The following is a 24,244-nucleotide window of genomic DNA, read 5'->3' as shown; positions in this document are numbered from 1 at the left end:
TGGCAATGTGGCTTGGTTGGGGCCTCCGGTTTTAGATGTTAGGCTATGGTGCGAGGTCTGTTTGGTATTCGGGTCGGACTATCGGCACCCCTTCATCAAGTGGATAGGAGTCGTGATAGGCTAAGATGGTGGCTTCAGACGTACTGATGTATTACTTTGTAAGGTGTTTGTGAATAATTAATAAAGTGAATGCCTGCATCGTCCAGAGCAGAGGCCGGAGGTCTTCCTCCTTTTTAGAAAAAAAAGAGTTGGTACTGTAAAAAGGAAAATCAAAGGGATAACGTGCAGCCCACACCTCAACACATGGTTACATGCACAACTAAAAAAAGGAATTCCACACATACACATTCGTTGTTTCAGTGTAGGGTTATTTATCCCAAAAAAGCAAGATTGTAGGGTTGTTAATTTACTCACAAGACAGTGTAGGATCACGTGTTGGATAGAATAGGCTTTGTCAACGGTAGTACAGCACGGTGCACGATACAGTGACGCACGTACCGACCGGTAGAGCATCTAATGTTGGAGTTTCCAATGCATTGATACTAAGATGGGGTGCTAAATGCATTAAAAGGCTTAGCAACCACTCTCCCAATACATTGGTGCTTACCTTTTGTATAGCTAAGCCTGCCTCATTAAATGTTTAACACTAAAACACCTTTATGTATTGGTTTTTAGTCATTTTGCATAGGTCCACGCGCTTAGCATCATTTCCTTCTGGGATCACCATAATGTTCTCTCTTCTCTTTAATTGCCCTGCCACATCAGTTTTTTTACCTATGTGGCATCCTTAGCACCGGCCTAGAAAAGAATCTCCGCGGCTTCAGGGTCAAATCACAGTTTACCGATAACACTTCCCAGTGGCAAATGACAGAGCAGCACTGCTAACTAGGACCAATGCTAGTTGGGAAGGTTCCATAAAAGTACTGTATCCGTGTGTGTAGGTTTATTCGGTAAGACTACCCACAATGGGAGTAACATAGGTAGTAGTAACATCACACACATCTAGATAAAGTAGATGATGTGACAAGCAATAAATGAAGAAAGAGAAGAAAATAGTAACATATATAGCTAGTTACTAGTACGTAGTATGAATAACATCACACATCTCAAGGCAAGATGTGTCTATAGTCTAATAAATGAAGCGTTGCATGTTATCACACATATGTTACTCCCCACTATAGAGGTAGTAACATAGAGTAGTAATATGGGCATGTTACTAGTCTATGTTACTACCCACTGTGGCTAGTCTAACTAGTACTTCCATTTCACACATCATGGTCTGTGTATATCTGCAAAGTTCATGTGTATTCTGCACCATGGCACACAACGCAAGGTCGTGTTCGAGCAATGTCGTCGTTGTCCTCGTGCTCATCTTCTACGTTTTTGGAGAGTGCATGGATTTCTAGACTGAGTTGGCCCGAGTCTTCTGTATTTCCAGGTAGTGGTCTCTAGGGGAAAATGTATAAAGAAAGAAAAAGAAAAATTACCCAAAACTAAAAAGAAAAACGAGAACATAATCGAGTAGAAAGAAAAGGAACATAAGAAAGAAAAACACTACTTCATTTGTTCCATAATATAGTGCATATACTATATCACTAAGAGCATCTCTTACAGACCCGTATAACGCTGACCCGCAAAACGCGTTTGCAGTTTGCGGGAAAACGGTTTTGCGGGCCGGCGCAGAGGCAGCCTGCAAAACTCGTTTGTAGTTTGCGGAAAAACGGTTTTGCGGGCCGGCGCGAGCGGCCGTAGAGGCAGACCCCGCAAAATGGACCCGTATAAAAGGATATTCGCGGAATATGCTTTTTTACGGGTCGACTTTGCAGGGTCTGCTCGGGCGCCGCTCCCACCGGCCCGTAAATCCGAAATCTACACTTCAATTTGACACAAAATAATACATTTCTTTGCTCTTTCAACGGCACTGGATACATAGGACATCACTAAATCTTTGTTAGAATAGCAAGACCAAAGAAAACAAGAATCATAATTATGCATTTTAGAAAATTTCCAACTTCCATACCTGCTCCCACTAGTTGGACCAATATCTTCTCCATTCATTCGTTGTTGATCTGTGGATTCTTGATTTTTGCATTCTTCATTCTTCGTCTTTGGTTGTTTCCCCTCTACTTTCTTCTTTAGTTGCACATGCAGCCGCATCATTAGCTTCGATTCTACTAAGGAGTGCACGAACATCTATAAGTTTCTTTCTATCCATAAATCAATGTATTCGCCTTCCCAAAACCAAAATGAGCATCCATCTTCCTACACACATGACGATGTTCGAAATGAGCTATCGCAATTGAACCAAAGAATACGATGCCAAAACCGAATGAAAAGAACACATACCCCATCGTTTTCGCATTTGAAGAACACCCACCGGGGTGCTTCGGTGTGCCCGAAGTTAGACGTGGCACTGTCCGCGTGCAGTCGTCGCACTGTATGAGCGGCATCGGCGAGCCGCAGAGCCGCTGCGCGAGCGCCGAGCCTAGCGGACGGCCGGCCGAATCCATGCCGGCAAACCGTCGGCGGCGGCGACAGGACGAACCCGTCCTGCATACGGGGATGGGGCTTTGTCGGGGCTGTGCGGGGTGCTCCCCGACCATTCCATCGCTTGGCGCAACCACCGGCGGCTGGAAAAGCAAAATCCGGCCACCCGCGACGAACGACCGCAGATCTGCAACTTTCCGGCCCGCCGACGCAGGAGGACATGGCGGAGGGCAACCTCATGCGTGTGGCGGCCTTTCGGCGTGATCCCGCCGGCTACTTTCGCCGGAATTGTGGGCGGCGGCCCGGCAGTGAGGCGAGGGGGAGAGGGGAGGTGGTAGGTGGGGAAAAGCGCGGGCTGAAATGTCCTCCCCACCAACCGCTCCCGCTATATGCAGGGTACCGATGGGCCCCAGGGGGACCGGCGTATTCGCGGGCTGGGGTCGAGATTTTGCCACGCCCCTCAAAAATATTTATGGGCCGGACGCATTTACAGGGTCTGTTCGGGCGGGATTTTCCGCGCCGACCCGTATTTTGGCGGTTATTTTGCAGGTCGGTTTTTTACGGGGTCTTCTAGAGATGCTATAAGCTCTCTAGAAATGGAGGCCTCTCATTCAGTTGAGGTCATCAATTTGAAATTAGGTCACCGATTTTGACTGGTCAACAATCTCTCAGTCAATTCTTTTAATTCACTATTGAAAGAACATGCGGTGCCCCATGTTTGGTTTTGGTAATTGATGACAATCTCTATGGACTAATGGTTGCCTTGAGTTATATTTGAAGGATTTGTCCATAGGCATTTCTTGAAGTCCATGTGTTGGTTTCAAGGAGTTTATGTGGTGACCAAGGTGTTATTAAGGAATTATCCAAAGATTGGTCATGTGAGAGTTGAGCTTATTGCAAGCATGTCTTGAAGAAGAAGATTGTGTGATCATTCATGTTTACCTTCAAGACATCATCCAAATGAAGAGAGTTGGAAAGAGTCAAGGTTGATCAAGACTAAGTCAAGAGTGAATCAAGTTGATCAACACACAGAGCGCACAAGATGTACCGAGGGATCAAGCGATCACATGGTATGGTAAGCATTGTCAATTACGCTTTGTGTACTAACCCATGGTCTTTGTGAGAGTTCTTTGTGGGGTTAGGTTGCGGTGTGCAAGTTCAAGTGAAGCGGGCAAGTTCAAGTAAAGCATCACGAAGAGATCAAATGCTTGAAGCCATTGTGGTGACAATGGACTTGTGAAGATGTGCGGAAGGGTGGCTCACCCATAGTGGAGTATGGGGGAGCAATCAACTAGTCTTCACCGAGCCAACGCAATCAAGAAAGGTGGTCCATCTTTAGGGAGTCAAGATCGTCATCATCTAGCTCAAGTGGACCATGTGCAAGGCAAAGGTTTGCTCTTGATAGGTTTTCTATTTTACCGGTCTCATGATGGTAGTTGGGAGACCGGGTTATAGGATCGATTGCCGTACTATCAAGGGGGGCTCTCGATGAGTAGCTTGATCGTATCATTCATAGAGAGCTCAAACCATTGCATCCTTGCATCATCTTTATTGGTTCTTATTTGGTTCTTCTCTTTGTGAGTTTAGGAGCTTATGGTCATCTTGATGACAAGCTCGAGTTCATCGAAAACAGAGTTCACTCACATCTTCTATGATGTTTTCGATGTTGGAGGTTATGTCGGTTCTTCTTGGTTGGAGGTTTCACTCCTCTATTTGTTGGCATACCTCCCCTGCCTCTTCTCGGTTATGCTGTTTTGATGCTACTCGTCTTCCTCTATCCAACAAGCTTGAGTTTGCTCAATTCGGAGCTCATATGAAGAAGTTTTGGCAGTTCTGTTTTTCTCCCTGCGGTAGTACCGCGGTGGCAGCGGTAGTACCGCTTGTAGCGTCAAGCGGTAGTACCGCTCCAGTATCGCTCTACTACCGCCTCGATTTTGGGTCTGCTCTTTTCGTGTCGGGTTCAGCGGTAGTCGCGCGGCAGTAAAGCACGGTAGTTCCGCCTATAAGCGGTAGTACCGCTCCGGCCGAGCGGTAGTACCGCTGTGGTGAGCGGTAGTACCGCTTATAAGCGGTACTACCGCCCCAAGGTTCATGTTTTGTTGATCCGTTTCCCTGCTTCTTCCGCCCGAGCGGTAGTACCGCTCGTGTGCGGGCTGAGCACATAACGGTTGGATTTTTCCCCTCCTATAAAAGGGGGTCTTCTTCCCAATGAACCTTATCCTTTGAGCTCGTGTTCTTCCCCCATTGTTGACCTTCTTCGAGCTTGCTAACTCTCAATCCCTCCATGGATTCTTGCTAGTTTTTGAGGGAAAAGAGAGAGGAGATCTAGATCCACATTTCCACCAATCACTTTCTCCTCTATGTGAGGGGAACCCCTTGGATCTAGATCTTGGAGTTCTTGGTGTTCTCCTTCTTGTTCTTCCTCTTTTTTTTCTCCCTAGCATTAGTTGCTTCGGTGGGATTTGAGAGAGAAGGACTTGGGCACTCCGTGTGCCCTTGCCATTGCATTTGGTGCATCGGTTTGAGTTCTCCACGGTGATACGTGGAAGTTACAAGTTGAGAAGCTTATTACTCTTGGGTGCTTGGTGCCCTTGAGCTTGTTCCTCTTGGGTGCTTGGGCGCCCTAGACGGTTGGTGGTGTTCAGAGCTCAATCATTGTGGTGTAAAGCTCCGGGCAAGCGTCGGGGTCTCCAATTAGGTTGTGGAGATCGCCCCGAGCAATTTGACGGGTTCCGGTGACCGCCCCCAAGGGTTGCCAAAGTGTACGGGTTCGGTGACCGCCCCCAAGGGTTGCCATTTGTACGGGTTCGGTGACCGCCCTCAAGGGTCCCTTAGTGGAATCACGGCATCTTGCATTGTGCGAGGGCGTGAGGAGATTACGGTGGCCCTAGTGGCTTCTTGGGGAGCATTGTGCCTCCACACCGCCCCAAACGGAGATTAGCATCCGCAAGGGTGTGAACTTCGGGATACATCGTCGTCTTCGCGTGCCTCGGTTATCTCTTACCCGAGCCCTTTACTTATGCACTTTACCTTGTGATAGCCATATTGTTTCTTGTCATATATCTTGCTATCACCTAAGTAGTTTTTCTTGCTTAGCATAAGTTGTTGGTGCACATAGGTGAGCCTAGTTGTTGTAGGTTTTGTGCTTGACAAATTAACCGCTAGGTTTATTCCGCATTTGTTCAAGCCTTAACCGTAATTATTTTAAAGCGCCTATTCACCTCCCCCCTCTAGGCGACATTCACGATCTTTCAACTATGCTCTCTAATTTTGGAGCTCTCTCATTGCATTGAGAAATTCCATTGGATTTGGTTCATGAGTTTGACCGGGTCAACAATTTTTCAAATCAATCAGAAGCAGCCGGCCTATAAAAATATATCAACCCCGCGCACCCTCTCATCACCTAGAAAAGAAAAGGCTCAACATGTGATACTTTAGCATCAATATAGTACTTGCAGCCACCACCGCAGAAAATTTTCCCACATAAGTATGAGTTGATTAGCAGACAAAACAAAATCACACCGCAAAAGGCCTACCAAAACACCGCGTATATGAATAAAAAGAAAACACACTCCATCATCTTCCGCACTAACCAAACCAAATACTCACTTTGTTCCAAAATATAAGCTATATTATTTTATTGAAAAGTCAAATTTCTTTAATTTGACCGAGTTGAGAGCCAAAAATATCGACATCCACAATATTAGATAAATAAAATATTAAAAATCATTTCATGTTGAATCTAAAAACGAGATTTGATATTATGGATACTGATATATTTCGACACAAATGTGGTCAAACTCAAAGAGGTTTGACTTTTCAAAAAACTAATACACCTTATATTTTAAAATAGATGGAGTAAAAAAATTATAAAAATCCAATAACATCAATGGCACAGCAAAGCGCACCCAACCCTTCTAGTGTAGATTATTTTGAAAGCAAACTTTCATCATTTATTGAAAGAATATATATCTATAATATCAAACATGTACAATATGAAAATATATCTCATGATGTATTTAATGACATGCATTTGGTATTCTAAGCGTAGGTATTTTCACTCTAAACTCGATCAAAGTTTGTACAATTTGACATTAGAAAAATCTATAGGCATTACATTATGGAGTCGGAGGGGAGGGCGAGTACTAATAATATTAATAACAACTCCCATATTTAGATGTTTATTTCTTCGTTGCTATTACTTGTCTTTTGGAGGATGCTATTCGAAAACAATATGGATTAGCCAGCTCATCATAACATGAAACATCCAATGCTGGCTAATGAGTAATGACCCACGACAGAAAATGATTTTGTTTTGTTTTGCGAGTGAAACAAAAAGGGAATTCTAATGAAGCTGCTAGGTGGCGGAGTGTTTGAACCAATCATGACACACCACCATTATGTACTTCTACACCCCTCCTTGTGTTCTGCATTTTAATTTTGGTATTGACAGACCACAAGTTCCACATAGTACTATTTCAGAAAAAAATCAAATAATTCAGAGATTTCAAAAAAAACTGACAAGGGTAGTTTCAAAGAGTTTGATATCATTTTATGCATAACTATTCAATTATTTCAGTAATCTCCCAAAATTTATATTTTTTATTCTATGTTTTCTATTATTCAATTTATTTTGCAAATATAATTTATAAATATCCACACAAATTTTAATAAGTCATATTTCAACCATTTTCCAGAACATTCCCCGACATTCTACGTAAATTATAATTATTTCATTCATGTTTCAATCAATTTCATCCACATATATATAAAAGCATTGTTTCAAAACAATTCATAAATTTTCACACACATTTCAGTTATTTCCGTCATAATTCTACCAATTTTAGAAACATTTCACAAAATTTTCAACTTCTTTAGATATTTTTAATAATTCCAATCATCTTTTTATCAATTTCATAAACAAAGTTGCACACATTACAAATTTCAATTATTTCAAGCACATTCAAATAATTTCTAACACATTTTAATAATTGTAGCTTCCTTTTTAAAATTGTGAAACATGTATTTCAAAAAAATTAAAATAGTTTTTGTAACTCATTTTGATTATGAGGTCTTTTCATTTTGGTTGATTTAGTAAAATTTATATATCTTTAAATATAATGATATATTCTTTTCGGTATTTACGGCTATGTTGCAAGATATCTAGATCATGCATATGTACTGGAATACTGGTAAATGTGCTCACCAATCTCAAAACAAAGTTTAATGGTCTCAGTTACCTAGTGGAGCCGATAGAAAATTCGTGTATGATGCCGCCATACTTGTAGAATTATGCTCATGAATTTCCACACAGAAGTTTTGTGGTGAAGGTATAATTTTCCTAACTCCCCACTTTTTCCTCGTTGAAATGCTCCATCGAGTTTATCAACCATGGAAAAACACGAATAGTTTTTCTACGGTTTCTAGAATGGAGGCGGCTAGCTCTTCCCTTTGGCTAGTCAATGCCGCCATGGGTTTCCTTGGCCTCCACCGGCCACAACGACGGTGAGAGGATGGGGGAACCATAGATCTGAGTGTCATGATCCGTGTCTCGTATGGTCTTTGAGTTCTTCGTCGCCGGTGAAGTTGGGGCAGCAACGCGACGTGATTAATGGTTCCTCGACTACCCCATGTTTATGTCTTTTCTCGGAATGGCATCGACAAGTACGAGAATGGTGTCTATCGCGGGCACTCGGTCTAGTGTGATTACCGTTAGTTCACGGCAATGGTGTTCGACAAAGGGGATGGCGTTGCGACATGTTGTTCCCTAGTTCCATCTATGTCCGATGAAGCTCTGCCAGATACGACTCCACGTGGGAACTTGTGAGTTTTCTATCCCCCACCTTGTCTGGATGGATTTGGGATTATCTTATGTCCCTCCTCAATGTCGACTTCTCCGAACCCACCATCCATCTAGTTCGCGGTCCTTGGCATCTTCTAATCTACATTAGCAACTTCCCTGTCGTCGCTTCTACAAGCTCCTTAATTTCAACAAGCTTTCTCCAGTAAGATGGAGGTCCATATGCCGAAATGAACTAGCTCACGGCATGCCGTCAAATATATGCAAAAGGAAGACATTGCTGATTTCTTCAAGCTTGCTTATAATTTCTTGTTCTTGAAAGAGTTCTTGTAATGGCTTTTTTCATTTAATGGACCTTTATAACAAACAGACGTTATGTTTTTTTACTAATCCTACTGAATGGCTCCCTCCTCTTTTTTTTGGTGTGACTGAGCACGCAAAGGGTCACTCGATTTTTCTAGTGTCGTTTTCTACTACTTGTGAGTGCACATGCATGCCTCCAAAAGGTTGAGTTCACATGCATGCATATAAGACGAGAATGCTGATGTCAACCATTATTTCCTCTAAATTCGATATTCAAAAAAACTTATGGATAAAATCACCAGTCTGATTCAAAATTTATTTTCACCATTAAATCCATTGAGATCTTCGAAACTAGATCCCATATTGATATGTTAACATTATTATTCTAGGTCCTAAGTTACCGAAGCTTAGGTACGTAAGTTATCACGCATGCAGTTCGTAATTAAGTTATCATTCTAACATTAATGGGGCATAAAAAAGGGTTCCCCAACCTTTCCTCCACATGCACATGCATGCATGTACTCAGTGGCGAATCTTGGATAAAGATGAAGGGCAGGCTCAACTTCTCAGTACAAGGGTTGGAACGGGTAGACAACAGGCTAGACACTAGACATTGGGTTGGGATGGTCTAGGAACTAGTAATAAATTTGCATTTTTCAGTTTCAGAGGGTAGGCTTGAGCCTGTTGAAGCATGCCCAATAGAATCGCCACTGCATGTACTGGAAGACAAAGGCTGAAGTCATCCTAAATTCTTTTCGTTTCAAAATTCAAAATTTTTTTGTAGCCCAAATGGTCGGCCCGATTTAAATACATTTTCACCATTAAAACCGTCGCAACGAGACCTTCAAAACAAGATCTCATGTTGGTATCTTTCGACAATTTGTTTCGGGAACAAAGTTACCAGACTTAGGATACGTAAGTTACCAGTCCCGCGGTACGTATACCACATTTTTACGGAGAAGTTAGCGAGATATGTTTCAACAACTTTTCCCTTGATCAAAGTTACAAAGATGTTGAACATAAATTATCGGATCTGTGGTGCATAAATTATCATGCTATTCACACAGAAGTTATCGTGGTATGTTTCAACAACTTTTTCTTTACTCACGGTGTTTATACGTAAATTATTCGCCATGTGATATATAGGTTACCACTCCTTTTATATAGAAGTTACAGGGGTATGTTTCAATTCAACAACTTTTTATCTCCGGGTCAAAGTTACCACAATTTTATCTCTAAATTATCAGGTCTGTGGTGCATAAATTACCACATTGTTTACATAGAAACTACCAGGGGCATGTTTCACAAAAAAAATCCCGGGTCAAAAAGTAACCATGGTGTTGCACATAAGTTATCAGGTCTTCAGTGCAGAAATTACTATTATGTTCACACAAAAGTTACTAAGGTATGTTTGAACAATTATTTTGTTGGTCAAAGTGACCATGGTGTTGTATGTAACTTATCATATCTGCACTATCATCGTTTGGTGAGGTAGAGGGCAAAGGCTCGAGATTCTCAGTTTGATCCATAGTTTTGATAGCTAAAAAAGTTCCCGCATACAAATATGGTAAGGTAAAAAAATGATCAAGTACAAAGCTTTTCTTCCACTTGACACAAAAACATGTACTGAGTTAGTTATTGGGTCTATGCGGGTGTTTTTTACCCACTAAGGTTCAAATCCCCATGCCGCATCATTTTTTTCCTTAATGGAAAACCCACATAGAACGTAGCAAGAAAAAAATGATTCAACTTCCACCCCCACACATTATTTTTGGATTGGGTGAAAAAAAATCCACGTGAAATGTTGGGAAAAATGGATAAAGAAATAAATGAAAACGGGTGAAAACGAAAAAATGGCGGCAAAAAGAAAATCAAAGAAAAGACTTAAAATACCAGAATGTCCACCAGTACAGAAAACAGCCACGTAAGGGCGGGTTGGTTATTGTCCTGGGCCTCCTGTTGAGCGATATTGGTGGAGCTTGCACTAAAAAGTTGGACGGGCAGGCTATAAGGATTGCTACTAGCTGATATTTTATGACCCATGGGCGCGCTATAATAGGAAGAGAAGCTTCAGAGCTGGGCGGGCCATGGCCTATTTGGTCTTGCCTAAGCTCCACCGATGCCGAATGGCCTGGGTTCAATTCCCATGCAGCTCACTATAGTTTTCCCATGCATTGCGCTCCTTCGATCATGATCGAACAGTTGGGAAGCCATTCGAATATGTCCCCAAATGAGTGTGTTTGACAGTTACATTTGTCATAATTTAATATATAGCCTTTGATCTTTTTGCAAAAAAGAGTTTATTAACCTTATTTGTACTACTCCTTTCAATCTTTAGTCCATTAAATGCATGACATATAAGAATTTAATTTTGGGACATGTATGAGTAAGCGATTAATATCGCGTCCATCATAGTAAATAAGGTCTCCCCAAATAATAATTTGGATGTGCTACTTGATATATGACCTTTGATCTTTTCGCAGAAAAATAGACAATATATGAGTGAAGCCCATGTCTAGCCGATGAAACTCATGATTTTTTTTATATCTGATTGCTAATATTATGTCCTACCTAAAATGTTAAAAGTGCAGCTTCACTTTTTGACCTCTCCGAGCGCACACCTGTGCGGGTTTTCCGATAGAATCAAGTGGAGGAGAATCGCTAGGGATGATGCATAATTGGTTTCCTATGGTCACATTGGACAACTGAGAACAGTGCACTTATTCAAATGACTCATGGACTGGGAGGAAAGTCAAATCACACGAGACAAAACCCGGTGGACACCAAGAGTACAATCACATGCATTTACTTACATTTCCAAAAAAATCTACAACTTTCAAACGCATGTCGAAATTATGGCATGTTTCCATTGTTAGCCTTCTTCAAAACTAGTTCTTCGTATTGATATGTTTTGACAAACTCTTTCTCTGATAAACTTTAGTGCTACATGAACTATTTTTTTAATTACGAGAAACAACTTTATTATTGTGCAAGCCAACTTCCTGTTAGATTTGAAAGAGTGTAGCATGTGCGTGCAGAAAATTTAAAAATCTACAACTTTTTGAATCGACTGTTGGAGTTAAGATTCGTCACCCTTGGAGTTGACTCATGTGGCACTAAACTTGCACACAACTGCTAATTAGTTGCATGCAGTACTGTGAAAAATCAGAAACTAAGTTGCTTAGTGTTTCTGAAGTTGCATACTATTGCTAATTAGTTGCTCCATGGTACTCTGAAAGTTGCCTACTATGATTTTTGAGTTGTCTACATGAAAAAGTAAGGTATCCACATCGCTACGAGGTTGTCTACTCCCTCCGTCCGGGTTTATTGGGCCCGTGAGCCACCAGAAGTTGTACGCATTTCTTAGGCCACTGCACTACTTGATCTCCTCGATTCCTTCCTTCCCGCATCGATAGATGGAAGCCAGCTCGCACGCCTCGCTGATTGGGTATGCATGCACGCTGCACGCGAGGTAGCCAATTCATGCATGCGGTTAGTTAATTAGGCTGATTAATAGGAGCTATTAAGGAGTACAATAGAGGGTATTTATTCCCCGAATCCTGCTTTTCCTTGGTCACTGTGATACGACTTTTGGGCCTAATAAATCCGGACGGAGGGAGTATCTTGGTTATACTTAGTTGCCAACAATAACATGGAAGTTGCATATCATGGTTCCTAAGTTGGCTACCCTGGAAACTAAGTTCCTTGCAACCCCGGGAAGTATTGTAGGGACAACTTCTGAATAATATTAGGGTACCCATTAGTCATGGTAGGAAATTTAATGTTAGACAGTCATGGTATCCAACTTACAATATCATTAGGTCAACTGACATTATGAAAAACAAACATGTAGGGAGTTGCTTCTCGTATCACTAAAGTTGGTTCTTGTGGCACTAAAATTGCTCATCGAAATAATTCATCAAAATATATTCATATGAGATCTAGTTTCGATGATCTATTTGTGAAGAGGTATAGCTATCGGTCCCTTCAAGGACGGCAGAAACACAATTATGACATTTTGCACAAAAGTTTTAGCTTTCCTTTTTTTTCTAGACATGGTTTCCTTTTTAGGCGGAGTGTGTAGGCACATACTTTTTTATGGTTATGTGTCTAGAACCATTAGCCAATAAACGTGTGGGGGCACACAGACGAGATGAGTCACTGTTTCCTTTTCAGTCAAAGTGAAAAAAAAGCTTTCTTCTTATGGATGTGTGCCTAGGACCACTCACCAGCAAATTAGTACTAGCTAGACGCGTCCATATTATATTTATCAATACGGTAGGTGCATGATAAAGTGACATAGAGTACTGGCCAATAACGTTTCCAAGACAATCTCCGCGGCTTTAGAAATCAAATCAAATGTAGTATTTTCTACTTAAAACCAAAATAAATCAAGTGTATTTATTGCTTCATTTAGCAAGAACATTTCCCATTGGCAAACGACAGAACAGCCAGCAGTGCTTCAATTCCACACCTCGTGACCTGGTACTACTATATATGTATGCGCCCATGTGTGCCGTGCACCATTGCACACAACACACAACCTAAGGTCGAGCAATGTCGCCGTCGTACTCGTCGTACTTCGGGAGGCCGTCCTACTGCGCCATGGCCCTCGTCCTCCTCCTCACCCTGCTCTGCATCACCGTCCCCGCCTACCTGCGCAACCCGGTCAGCGTCGCCAGCTGCTTCACGGGAGCCGACGTCCGCGCCGCCGCCGCCCAACCAGCGGCGTCGTCGGCGTTGGTGGCGGACGACGGGGCCCGCCGCCCGGGCCAGCTCCGCATCCTCGTCGGCGTGCACACGATGCCGAAGAAGCACTCCCGGCGGCACCTGATCCGGATGGCGTACGCGCTGCAGCAGACGGCGGCCCTGCGCGGCGCGGCGCGGGTGGACGTCCGGTTCGCGCTCTGCGCGCGGCCGATGCCGGCCGAGCACGGCGCGTTCGTGGCGCTGGAGCGCCGCGCCTACGGCGACGTGCTGCTCTTCAACTGCACCGAGAACGCCGAGGACGGCAAGACGTACACCTACTTCGCGGACCTGCCGGCCATGCTCGGCGCCACCGGCGGCGAGGTCGAGGGGCGCGTCCCGCGGCCGTACGACTACGTGATGAAGGTGGACGACGACACGTACCTCCGGCTGGGCGCGCTGGTGGAGACGCTGCGGCGGGCGCCGCGGGAGGACATGTACTACGGCGTGGGCCTGCCGTTCATGGACCGGGTGTCGCCGCCGTTCATGCTCGGCATGGGGTACGTGCTCTCCTGGGACCTCGTCCAGTGGATCGCCGCCTCCGACATGGTCAGGAGGAAGGCCAGAGGTACGCCCTCCCTCTGCCTGTGAACCATGAAGTCCAGTAGAAACATCTGTCTGTCACCACATGTCCTTAGAAGTCCTCTGCGTGTGCATCAGGTGTGGAGGATGTGACCACGGGGAACTGGCTGAACGAGGGCGGCAAGGCCAAGAACAGGGTGAACATCTTCCCCAGGATGTACGACTACAAGAGCGCCCAGGCCAAGGATTTCCTGGAGGACACCATCGGCGTGCACCAGCTCAAGGAGGACATCAGGTGGGCGCACACGCTGGCGCACTTCAACGCCACCTCCGGCGACCTCCGGCCTTCCAGAGAGGGGAGCTCATAGATTCGTATGTGGAAGACCTGTAAATTTGCAGAGTCAAGCTGCCTCACTGAAGGGCAGTCTGTCTAGAAATCCAGCAGTTCCACATGCATATCATACATTTGGCATTAATTAAACACTGAATTCCAGAGTTTCCAAACAGGGCCTGAATGTTGCATTATTTTCCACTTATAAGAGCATCATTTCTCTGCACTGATAAGAGCTCACTAGAAAGAACTAAAATACAATGAACAGCCATGCTAGATGTACAGAATAAACCAGAGGCCTTCCTGGAGACAGGAAGGTGAAATATCTACTTGCCAATTCGATCCGAGAAAGGACCTCACCATCCCTGGGACGCCCATCGCGGCTGCTTGGATCTTTACTAGAGGGAATGCTTTCCCACGCTCACCGACAGCTAGTCGACTTTATGAACGGCATGGCTATACATGTAATAGACCATCCTCACCATTTCAGTTTCTCTACTCAGCTCCAGACATGAATTCCCTGTTCAAGTGATCATCTGACAAGGGGTATGCGCCAACAAATGGTTGACATGTCTATCTCCACTGGCGTCGGCTGTAATTATCGTCTGGCGGATGCAGCAAGGTGAGCACAGCAGATATCTTGTGCAAAGAAATGAAACGCTAGAGACCTTTTAACTCGGGGCAGGGCTCTTTCTAGACCTTCTTGACTCACTGGACTTGTGTTCAGGACCTGCCTCTTCCGGCATTTTGGCCTGGCTAGATTCACTCGCTCGAGACCTAGACCTGGATATCCGTCGGCTTCTTCTAGTTCCTGTGTGCTTTTCTGCATCTGCATCCGTTGGCTTCGACTTTGCTCTGACCGACCTTGCACTAGAAGACCCACGCGATTTCCGTTTTGAACTCACACCATGTTTAGCCACCTGTTTTAATACTTGTTGGGTTTGACACTGGTCATTATTTTCTTGCAACTCTGAACAAACAATTGATGTTGAAGTTCCCTGCACAACGAAATATGTATATGTTATCGGCGAGCTTCAAGAACAAGAAAAACAACATGCAGAGAATAAAGGCTTGAAAACATTCAAATCATTCAGGAGGAAAGATTTTTTTTTTTAATTTCATCACCAATCAATGATCGGCTGATAATTTCGGTGCGAGAACATGTGAGAATCAGTCCACAAAATACAACACCAAACATAGAAGACAAACATCTTGAAACATCAGTAGCGCAGTGCTTGACATTTAATCATAGCATATCAGAAGAGGAAAAAACACAGTACAAGACATCTTGAAACATCAGTAGCGCAGTGCTTGACATTTAATCATAGCATAGCAGAAGAGGAAAAAACACAGTACAGTGCAACACCAGATTCATGTGCCAAGCATTACCTTGTTTGTAGTCGAACATGGTTCTGTGCCCTGAACTTGCTCGTCTTCAGAATCATCCATTTCCTCACATTCAAACTCAACATGCTGGCTCTCTTCCTCGGAATCACTCAATTCTTCTTGTTCCATTACAATGCCTTGCATTGTTTCCTCACCAGGCCCTTCAGTGTCATGATGAGGACTAGCATTTCCAGGCTGTGAATTCGAAATACTAGCTCTGTCCTTCACAGGCCTTTCTGGCTGAATTCTGGATTTACTAGGAGTACTTCTCAAATCCTTTGCAATCCTGAAATCCACTGAGGAACACAAATGAATGTCCAAATCAATGTTGTTATCCTTCTCACAAGGGCTTGTGGATTCTTGCATATCAATGCCGTTCTCTCTTTCGCTTGTCGACGCTTCCCTAACTGTTGACTGGTCATCCACTGGAGGTTCCCTAATACGACCGTCAGATTGATTAGAAAGTGGATGACAGTCCTCTTCTGGTACTTCCACATGCATCTCAGCTTCAGGTCTTTGCAGCAGAGGATGGAAGTCGATGGTATTAGCATTGACAGGAGCTCTTTCCATGCCATCTGTAGTCTGCGTATTACTTTTCTCAACTTGAACTTTCTCAAAAGGGAAAAGATTATAATTTCTTGAATGACTAGTAAGATTTTGAACCGAATGGCTATGTGACGAAAGCACTTCTCGAGGATGCTGAAAAAGCAAAGGATGCATTTGAAAATCTTGCTCAGCGCCATCTTCCATCGAACGTGCATCACGCCCATGTTGTTGTGATCTGTCAGTAGTACTATGATGAGGGAAAAGATTTAGCTGTGTATAAACACATTCTGTAAAGGTTGGAGGTGGCACAGGAAACAGATCCTGCGCCGCATTCTGATGAAATTCCATCTGAGATATCACACGGACGGAAGGAGGAAGGTTTACAGGAGGCAAATCTGGGGCCAACTTGACGACATGGCTGCCTTTCTCTTTAGACAATTGTGAAGCTTGCGGTTCATCCAAAGTCACACCAAACACCCTTTTAGTTGAAGGACCATCAGAAGCGCAAGAGCTAAAAGGTATATATGCAGCGCCGACACCATGATGCGTACCATTTCTTTTATGCTGCTCAAAGCGGCCATATGCAGAACCACATTCATCATTGAGGCTGGTGCCCGTTTGCATCATATTCATGCTCCTATTCTCTGTGTCTGCTAAAAATGCTTCATTGACATACGGATCATCACCATCATCATCATCATCATCATCATCATTTTCAACATCCTCAAAAGCATCATTATCAGTCTGTCACGAAAGCAATATACATCATGCTCAATAACACTAGTCTAAATGGAAATAGGTATTCAAGGTTCTCTTGTGAGTTCGGTAACACACTAACCTCCTGCTCACGACCTACTTGTGAATCAGCCATGGAAGCTTTTAATTGCCTCCTCTTCGCTTCATATGTTCTCCTCTTTGCTTTCAAAGCCTCACTTTTACTGTAAGATCGCTGGACTCCATTGGCAACTCTCCACTGACGCTGGAGCAGCGAAGGATCTCTGTATGGCACAACAAACTTCCAAATAGATGTCCAATCATGTTTGAATATCTTGAGCCCCTGCATCAACGTAGGAATGAGGGGAAAATTAAGCAAATACCAATTCAACAGGGAACAGAAGATAGTCTGCAGACACAGATATAACCACCTCTTCGATACGCTGCACTTCCTCACTAGTCAATGGAGAATTCTTCATACGGCGCACATCCTGCATTATTTCGACCAAGAATATGCTTAGTACTTTGGTAGTATGTTGATTTTTTCAAAGACAGCAGTCAAGTAAATCAACATCTACATCCTATCGGGGATCACCATAACAGCCAGTAGAGCACGAGGATCGGGTCATCCCAGTTTCAAACCAGTATTGGTTCTTGCTAAACGGGAACATATTGACCTACTATTTTAAAACACACAGGAGTGCTCTTTGGAACTTCCAGTGACAAGAGGTAAGCTCATAGAGCCCCACCAAAGCACTATAAATTTCGTCATTGTTCTATACCCTTTAAAAATAGAGCTGGTAGAAGTCATTTCTCAGCTTGCTTCTAATTATAATAACCAAATGTGATATGGTCCATATTACAGAAGTTGGCTTTTACAGTTTCCCAGGGATTTTTTGAGTCCTACTTTACGTTGACACATAAGAAAAACTGAAAAGATATGTTGCAAAAACATAAAAGATTAAAATAATGGTGATTCAAACACTGCCAATACTTCTTCAGGGGCTTCAGTACTTAGAATATCACTATAGAAAAGAAGTCACTGCCGAGGAAACACATATCAGTTTCAAAACTAGACGATGGGATGAACCGGCACCCCATACTTATGCTAATCAGTTAAGACCTTTAGAAATATTCTTGAACCTCAAAGGCTTATAAGAATTCCTTAAGCATATTATGTACCAGTAAATGGAAAGATGTATACTTACTTACCTTGACTGGATTGTCAGTAGCTTTCGCTGAGCTGCGGTTCTTCTGTCTCACAAATATCTACACTACAAAAAGTTATGTTACTGAAACAGCATAAAGCATACAAAGAGAAACCAGGATTTTGAGCAGCTGAAAACTTGGTCAAGAGACAAAACTAAGCACTGGGCAAAATAAGAATTTGCCCATATGATCTGGAGCTGTGGTTCTTAGCTGGGATTAGAGGATCAAGATTGATCTAAGCTTGCTCGTATAACGGCAACAAAAGCAGAACAATTTACAGGCAGTAGCCTTTGTTGAAATTAAGCATATAAGAGTCACCAAATCTTTATTCAAAACATGCAACCTGGTGTATTAGTTATTAGGAGTAGATATCAAATTAGGCCGGCCGTAGTGCCAGCACCCAGCAGTTTGGAAACTCTCACTTCCATGTCAATACAATCAAAACAACACTTGTTTCTAATACCGACTCTTTAATGAATTCCATTCCTTCATACTATCTGATAGTCAGACAAAGTCTGTCATAACACCAAGGGCACGAAACAAGTGATGAGAATACTAAATTGGTATGTCTAGCAAATAATAGAAAACTGCGAGGTACTCAATGAAACAAATAAATGACACCACAATAGTACCTGATGCGTTGATTTGCAAGGAAGAAAACGCTTTTGTATCGCTTCCCAGTCATTATTATATTCCAGAAGTCCTAGAGCTAATAACCTGCAGGCAGAACATAAAGTAAGAATGTTACATAGCCAAGAAAACAGATGATAGCACAGTTGTATTTGGATGATATATAATCATGCAATTGAAAAGGGTAATATATGATGCCACACTAAGCAAGTGGACAAAAAATATCAAACTTAATATGATTAACCACCCAAAAGGAGACCTTAAAAAAATTTCAATATGAAGATGAAAGGACAGCTTCGTAAAGCCATATACAAATTGCATAAAACAGTGACAGTAATACAGGAAAGAAAACATTACAATCTCAATGGAGACTACAAGAAAATTTTGACATTCAGCATTCCTTAAACCTTACATTTTGAAGATTGAAATTCATGCATTATGGATAGATTAGAATTAACAGAAAAGAAAACCATAATGCATGCCTTATAAACATTAGTGAAAATGTAAATCATACCCGTCCTCTGCATCAGTGAAAAGCAGTCTACTGACCATAGCTGCGGGAGGTGGCTTATGAGGAAACAGCGAAAAATTGAATAGTGGATAAAATCTCTGCGCCAATCTTGCAATATCAAATGGAACAAGAGCAACCGACTCCTTTTTAGTACTCTCAAAAAGGGTAGCAGCTAATGATTTCTTGGGCTGTGACTGGCCAGGTGAAGCTGGCGTTGATGTGGACACATTATTTGGTCTGTCTTGAGAAATATTGTTAGCATCTCTGCCAGTGCTAAGTACCGGTGATGGAAAAAGTGGTTCTTTCCTAAAGCGGATCCTCTCTGGAGTGCCATCCACATGGCTTTTTCTATACTTCACAACAGCTGTCAATTGAGTAAAAAAAAGATTTTAAGTCATGGCAAACAAGATGAAAAAGAGTATTTGCAAAAAAAAAAGGGTACTTGCTTACTCACCGCCTGCAACATCACTTAAATAGCTGAGGGCCAAATGAAGTGGTGAGACATCAAGGATGGACATAACAGGATTCTTAATTAATGGAATCCATTGGCATTGCGAGCTCTCAGAAGAAGCATGACTAATTGCTGACCGAAGATGCTGCCCTTCAAAATAGAATTGTTGACGAATAGTGTTTTTCCTAGCCAATGCTTGATCACGGTAGCCAACCAACTCAACTATCATTTTTTTAACATCAGCAGCCACACGCTGTTTAGATGGGTCGAGAACGCATAGAGAGAAGGTTTGGATCATGAGCTGAACATGTTCATATATCAAAATATGCAATTGGCCAAGTTGCTCATCAGTAAACCCCTTCACTACAGCAGCACCAGTTGCTGATGATGATGAGGAAGGGACATTGATGTTCTGGGATGGATACTGCCCAGGAACCTGGGGTGTAGGTGAGAAATTTGGGACAATCGGCCGCAAATTAGGTTTAGTTGATTCCTGTTGATGATTGACTGCCCTAGACAACTCAGGTCTCTTCTTCCTAGTCTGAGGCCTATGACCATCTTTCTTATTCTTACCATTTATGTTCTTATCATTCTCGACATTTTCACCACCATCACTTTCCAGGGCCTCCTCAATTTCGAGCTCAAAGTCTGCATCATTCTCATCTTCATCCTGGGTTTCATCCCCCTGGCAAGCCTGTGTGCCATCGCCTCCACCAGACAGGACAGCTGAAAGAAACTTGCGGTATTCCTCTTCCTCATCAACATTCTGCAGGTCACCATCATCGTCAGATTCCTGGAGAAAGGTCTCTAACTCGTCGAGTGCGTAATTTGCCAGAGAGTATCTTGCCCGTGTCCGCCTGCAGATTGCATCTTCCTCGGTACCTTCATGCAACAGGGGATGAGTATTCTGTACTGGTGGAGAGAAGGAAGCTACAGTCTGTAAGGGTTTCTTTCCCAATCCATTAACACGGCCTTCTCCATTCTCACAATGCAACTGGGTAGAACTGCTCTCTGGAACATTTTCTTTGCAGGCACCTTTGGCTGATAAACTTTCTTTGGGAAGCACACAATCACCTGCATTTTCTTTGCAGGCACCTTTGGCTGACAAACTTTCTGTGGGAAGCACACAATCACCTGCGTTTCCATTACCAGGACTATTGCGAAGAAGCACCTCAGTGCTTGGTTGATTTTGAAAGCTAGTTCCCTCGCATTCTGCCTCTGAGGTGAGGCTTGACGAGGTCTCGGATGGTGATCCTTCCCTATATAAAGGGTTGAAATCCATGTCATCGTCCTCCACATCATCATCGACGTCCATACTAAATGAAGCAAGGGTAGCTTAGGCAAACAGCAGAACTGCCTACACCCTGCCATTCATTAGGTGAAGACAAATAAGTCAACAGTCTTAAAAATGTTGCTTGCTAGAAACAATAACAAGAGGCACAGCAATGAAACTTAAGACTAATACATATATCAAATGCCTTAAATAACACGTAGGTAAAGCCGTAAAGGATCGTGGCGAAGTAATTTTAGCTTTTTATAGGAGATGACTTATAGGTGCAAGACGGCCATTTAAGTTTGGGGAATGATATTAAGTCACAAAAGCTCATTTAGTATTTAACTCGACGGTCGCAAATGTAAATTCTTTTATGATTACATCTTTAGTTACAGTGCATAAAGACCGACATAAGCATGTGATTATCAAGGATTAAGATGATGAACAGAACTTTCTTCGTGCATTTCACACGGCCTTGTCTAGAATAAATCATATCTTCCAAGTCTTTGGAGAATCAAGTCGCAATGGATGGTGACTAGAATGTATACAAGCACAAAGTAGACATGCCTAGAGTGTAATACTTAGGAAGAGGCATATATATCCTACAAACAACGCAATCCGGCCATAAGAAGGGTGAACCACGAACAAAATAGACTAGTTACCAAGCTATTCGAACCCTAGTAGCGTAATAGCGCCCGGATTTACAGAATTTTGGTGTGAAGGGGAACCAAAATTGCAGGTTTCCTCGCGAGAGAAACTTCCAAATTCGCGACCGACAGAGCGGGCCTTCGACAGTCCCGATGAAATTGATGAAAAAGATCGGGGCAAGGAGGTGAAATTAGGGCTTACAGTTCAGACCCGGTCAGGCGACCCCCTACGCCGAGGGGGACGAGCGAGAGGCGCGTTCAACTGGGCACGGGAGGAGCGGACCTCGTCGCCTGGGAGGGAGAGCTCGTCGCCGGCGGCGGCCTCGCGGGGGGAGGACGCGCGGCCTCGGCGGCGGAGGCGGACGACGGCGACGGGGAAAGAGGGTGCGGCCGTACGTGGTCGGTTACCCCCCAGCGGAACGAACCGATCGAAATCGGGTCGCGGACCGGCTCGCGACCCGTGGGCCTGGCGAGGCCCACGCGGAGAGGTGAAACAAGCCCACCGCCCAGCGGCCCATCTACCGCCGTGACATTCGTCAAACCCTAGCCCGCTCCGACCCACCGTGCCGAGGCAAATCGAGCCGTCCATCCCGCGCGGAGAGGCGATCTGCGCCGTCCAGATACCGCCCGCTGCCTACATATAAGCCGCCTCCGCCAGCGGCCGCCGTCGCGTCGCCCTCTCCCACACGAAGCCCCCCACCCAACCCCCGAGCTCCTCGTCTCCGGCGGCGGAAGGAAGCAGCGGCAGCGGCAGCCATGGTGAAGGGACGCACTGGGCAGCGCGTCAGGCTCTACGTCCGGGGCACCATCCTCGGGTTCAAGAGGTGAGCGGCCCCTCCTTCTCGCCGGATCTGGCCGTTCATTTCATGGCGGCGCGGATTGGGCGGCGCGCTGACGGGAAAGCGGGGAAATTTCTGCAGGTCCAAGTCGAACCAGTACGAGAGCACGTCGCTGGTGCAGGTCGAGGGGGTGAACACCAAGGAGGACGTGGCGTGGTACGCCGGGAAGCGCCTGGCGTACGTGTACAAGGCCAAGACCAAGAGCAACGGCACCCACTACCGCTGCCTCTGGGGCAAGATCACCCGCCCGCACGGCAACTCCGGCGTCGTCCGCGCCCAGTTCAAGTCCAACCTCCCCGCCGAGTCCATGGTCAGTGCCCGCCCGCCTCTAGTTTTTGATGTGCTGCTTGCTTGCTTGCCGGTGCCTTTTGCTGAGGCTGTTTGTTGCTTTGCGTTTGTTGTGTGCAGGGGCGCAAGGTCAGGGTGTTCATGTACCCGAGCAGCATCTAAGGTTAGCATCTGCCGCACTATCGCTGATGTTTGTTTAAGGCTGTTTCTTTGCTCTGCATGATTTACCCTACCATGTGTGTGACATTTTGTCCTACGTCTTGAGAATGACTAGGATGGATGTTATAGGATACCAAGTGTAGTCGCAATATATAACATGCCTGAATTATATGGACTTGTGCAATGTGTCCATCGAGAGATTGATGGTTTGGTTTGGGTCATTTAGTGTTGCTGATGTAGGATTCTGTGATCCTGCCATTTTTGTCCCTGAAAGATGCATACTCGGCTAGTCAATATTGTCATCATGAGTTATCAATCTGAATTGTGTCCACAGTTTGATCCGTTTACATTTAGTATCTTGTTGCTATTTTGGTGCCGTTTGTCAAGTTATATTGCACACAACTTTATTGTGTGAAGTTGGAAACACACTTAGATTAAATATTCTGCTTAGATTAGAAATCTGATTTCACTTTGGTGTTTTTACTTGTACCTCAAACTGCTGACTATTTAGCTATTACAAATTCATCTAAAACAAATAGCTATTGCAAATTGTTGGCAAGCTGGTATTAGTTTGGATGTTATGGTAGAGTTGCATAATTAATAATTAAGATTAGAAGTCACCTAACTAATGCTTTGACATCAGTTGTTATGGGGCATTCCTTGTTTTTAGCAGCATAAAGTGGCCTTATTTTTGGAAATGAGATACTGTCTTTGTTGCTTCAAATTATGTACATGATTTGCTATTTGTCGTTCTAGCCATGTCTGACACATCCATTGGGTTGGCTATGCTAACGTTGCCTCTCTTTTTGTTTTGTTCAATGCAGGTTTTTTCGATCTAGGGACAGTAATGCTTGTTTCTTGTGATTGTCATGAGCTGAGAAATGTCATTTTATGGTGAATCTATGCTATGTTGGCAACCGAAACTGATCATGTATTCCGAGAACCTGTGGAAGTTTTGGCTAGACTTGTTTGTCAAATGTGCGGACCATTTTAGTATATTTCTATATCAGCACTAAAGCGTAATTTGTCATGAGTTTGTGACTGTTTTGCAATGTTTGAGTGTTATATCAGATGTTCTCTGCTGTTTGATGCTTATGATAACTTGACATATAAGATGATGAAGCAGATGCATCCTTAGTACTGCTGATCCAAATTCCTGATGCCAGTGGTCTATTTCATAGTGCAGCCGCATTGTGGAATATGATGCCCAAGATCAGGCTAGGGAATGAGACATGGCAGCATCGGCTAATAATTTGCATAGTTCTCCAGCAGTTTTGGTTTATTTGACATTCCTTAAAATTTAAAAAAGGAATAAAATGATTTCTTTATGTTCTTGTGGCACGCTAGCTTGGCTCACCATATGTGAGCTGCATAACAATTTGCCTTCTTCTGGTATATTGGA

At 43.7% G+C, this 24,244-nt stretch overlaps 3 protein-coding genes across 4 annotated transcripts; 2 read left to right on the top strand and 1 right to left on the bottom strand.

The window, feature by feature from the left end:
• Positions 1-13,039: 13,039 nt before the first annotated feature.
• Positions 13,040-14,293, top strand: LOC109778739 (uncharacterized). Its single transcript, XM_020337315.4, has 2 exons — positions 13,040-13,904; positions 13,997-14,293. The coding sequence occupies exons 1-2, from the start codon at positions 13,148-13,150 to the stop codon at positions 14,224-14,226; spliced, it is 987 nt and encodes a 328-aa protein (XP_020192904.1). The 5' UTR covers positions 13,040-13,147; the 3' UTR covers positions 14,227-14,293.
• Positions 14,294-14,303: 10 nt separating this feature from the next.
• On the bottom strand, positions 14,304-21,992 carry LOC109778722 (uncharacterized). 2 transcript variants are annotated; one of them, XM_020337299.4, is made up of 9 exons: positions 21,759-21,992; positions 19,640-21,000; positions 19,189-19,549; positions 18,677-18,761; positions 18,048-18,104; positions 17,267-17,326; positions 16,960-17,178; positions 15,579-16,865; positions 14,304-15,187 (listed from the first exon to the last, which is right to left on the bottom strand). In XM_020337299.4, exons 2-9 carry the CDS (start codon positions 20,949-20,951, stop codon positions 14,861-14,863), a joined length of 3,708 nt encoding a protein of 1,235 aa, XP_020192888.1. In that variant the 5' UTR covers positions 20,952-21,000; positions 21,759-21,992; the 3' UTR covers positions 14,304-14,860. The 2 variants fall into 2 exon arrangements, with proteins under 2 accessions (XP_020192888.1, XP_020192894.1); XM_020337305.4 differs by having other exon boundaries at positions 21,768-21,966.
• Positions 21,993-22,165: 173 nt separating this feature from the next.
• LOC109778733 (large ribosomal subunit protein eL33w) lies at positions 22,166-23,875 on the top strand. Its single transcript, XM_020337308.4, has 4 exons — positions 22,166-22,380; positions 22,477-22,705; positions 22,804-22,846; positions 23,667-23,875. The coding sequence occupies exons 1-3, from the start codon at positions 22,313-22,315 to the stop codon at positions 22,843-22,845; spliced, it is 339 nt and encodes a 112-aa protein (XP_020192897.3). The 5' UTR covers positions 22,166-22,312; the 3' UTR covers position 22,846; positions 23,667-23,875.
• Positions 23,876-24,244: the final 369 nt, after the last annotated feature.

This window comes from Aegilops tauschii, chromosome 7, assembly GCF_002575655.3.
Source record: "Aegilops tauschii subsp. strangulata cultivar AL8/78 chromosome 7, Aet v6.0, whole genome shotgun sequence".
NCBI classification, from domain to species: Eukaryota; Viridiplantae; Streptophyta; class Magnoliopsida; order Poales; family Poaceae; genus Aegilops; species Aegilops tauschii.
This window is presented reverse-complemented; position numbering and strand designations above follow the sequence as displayed.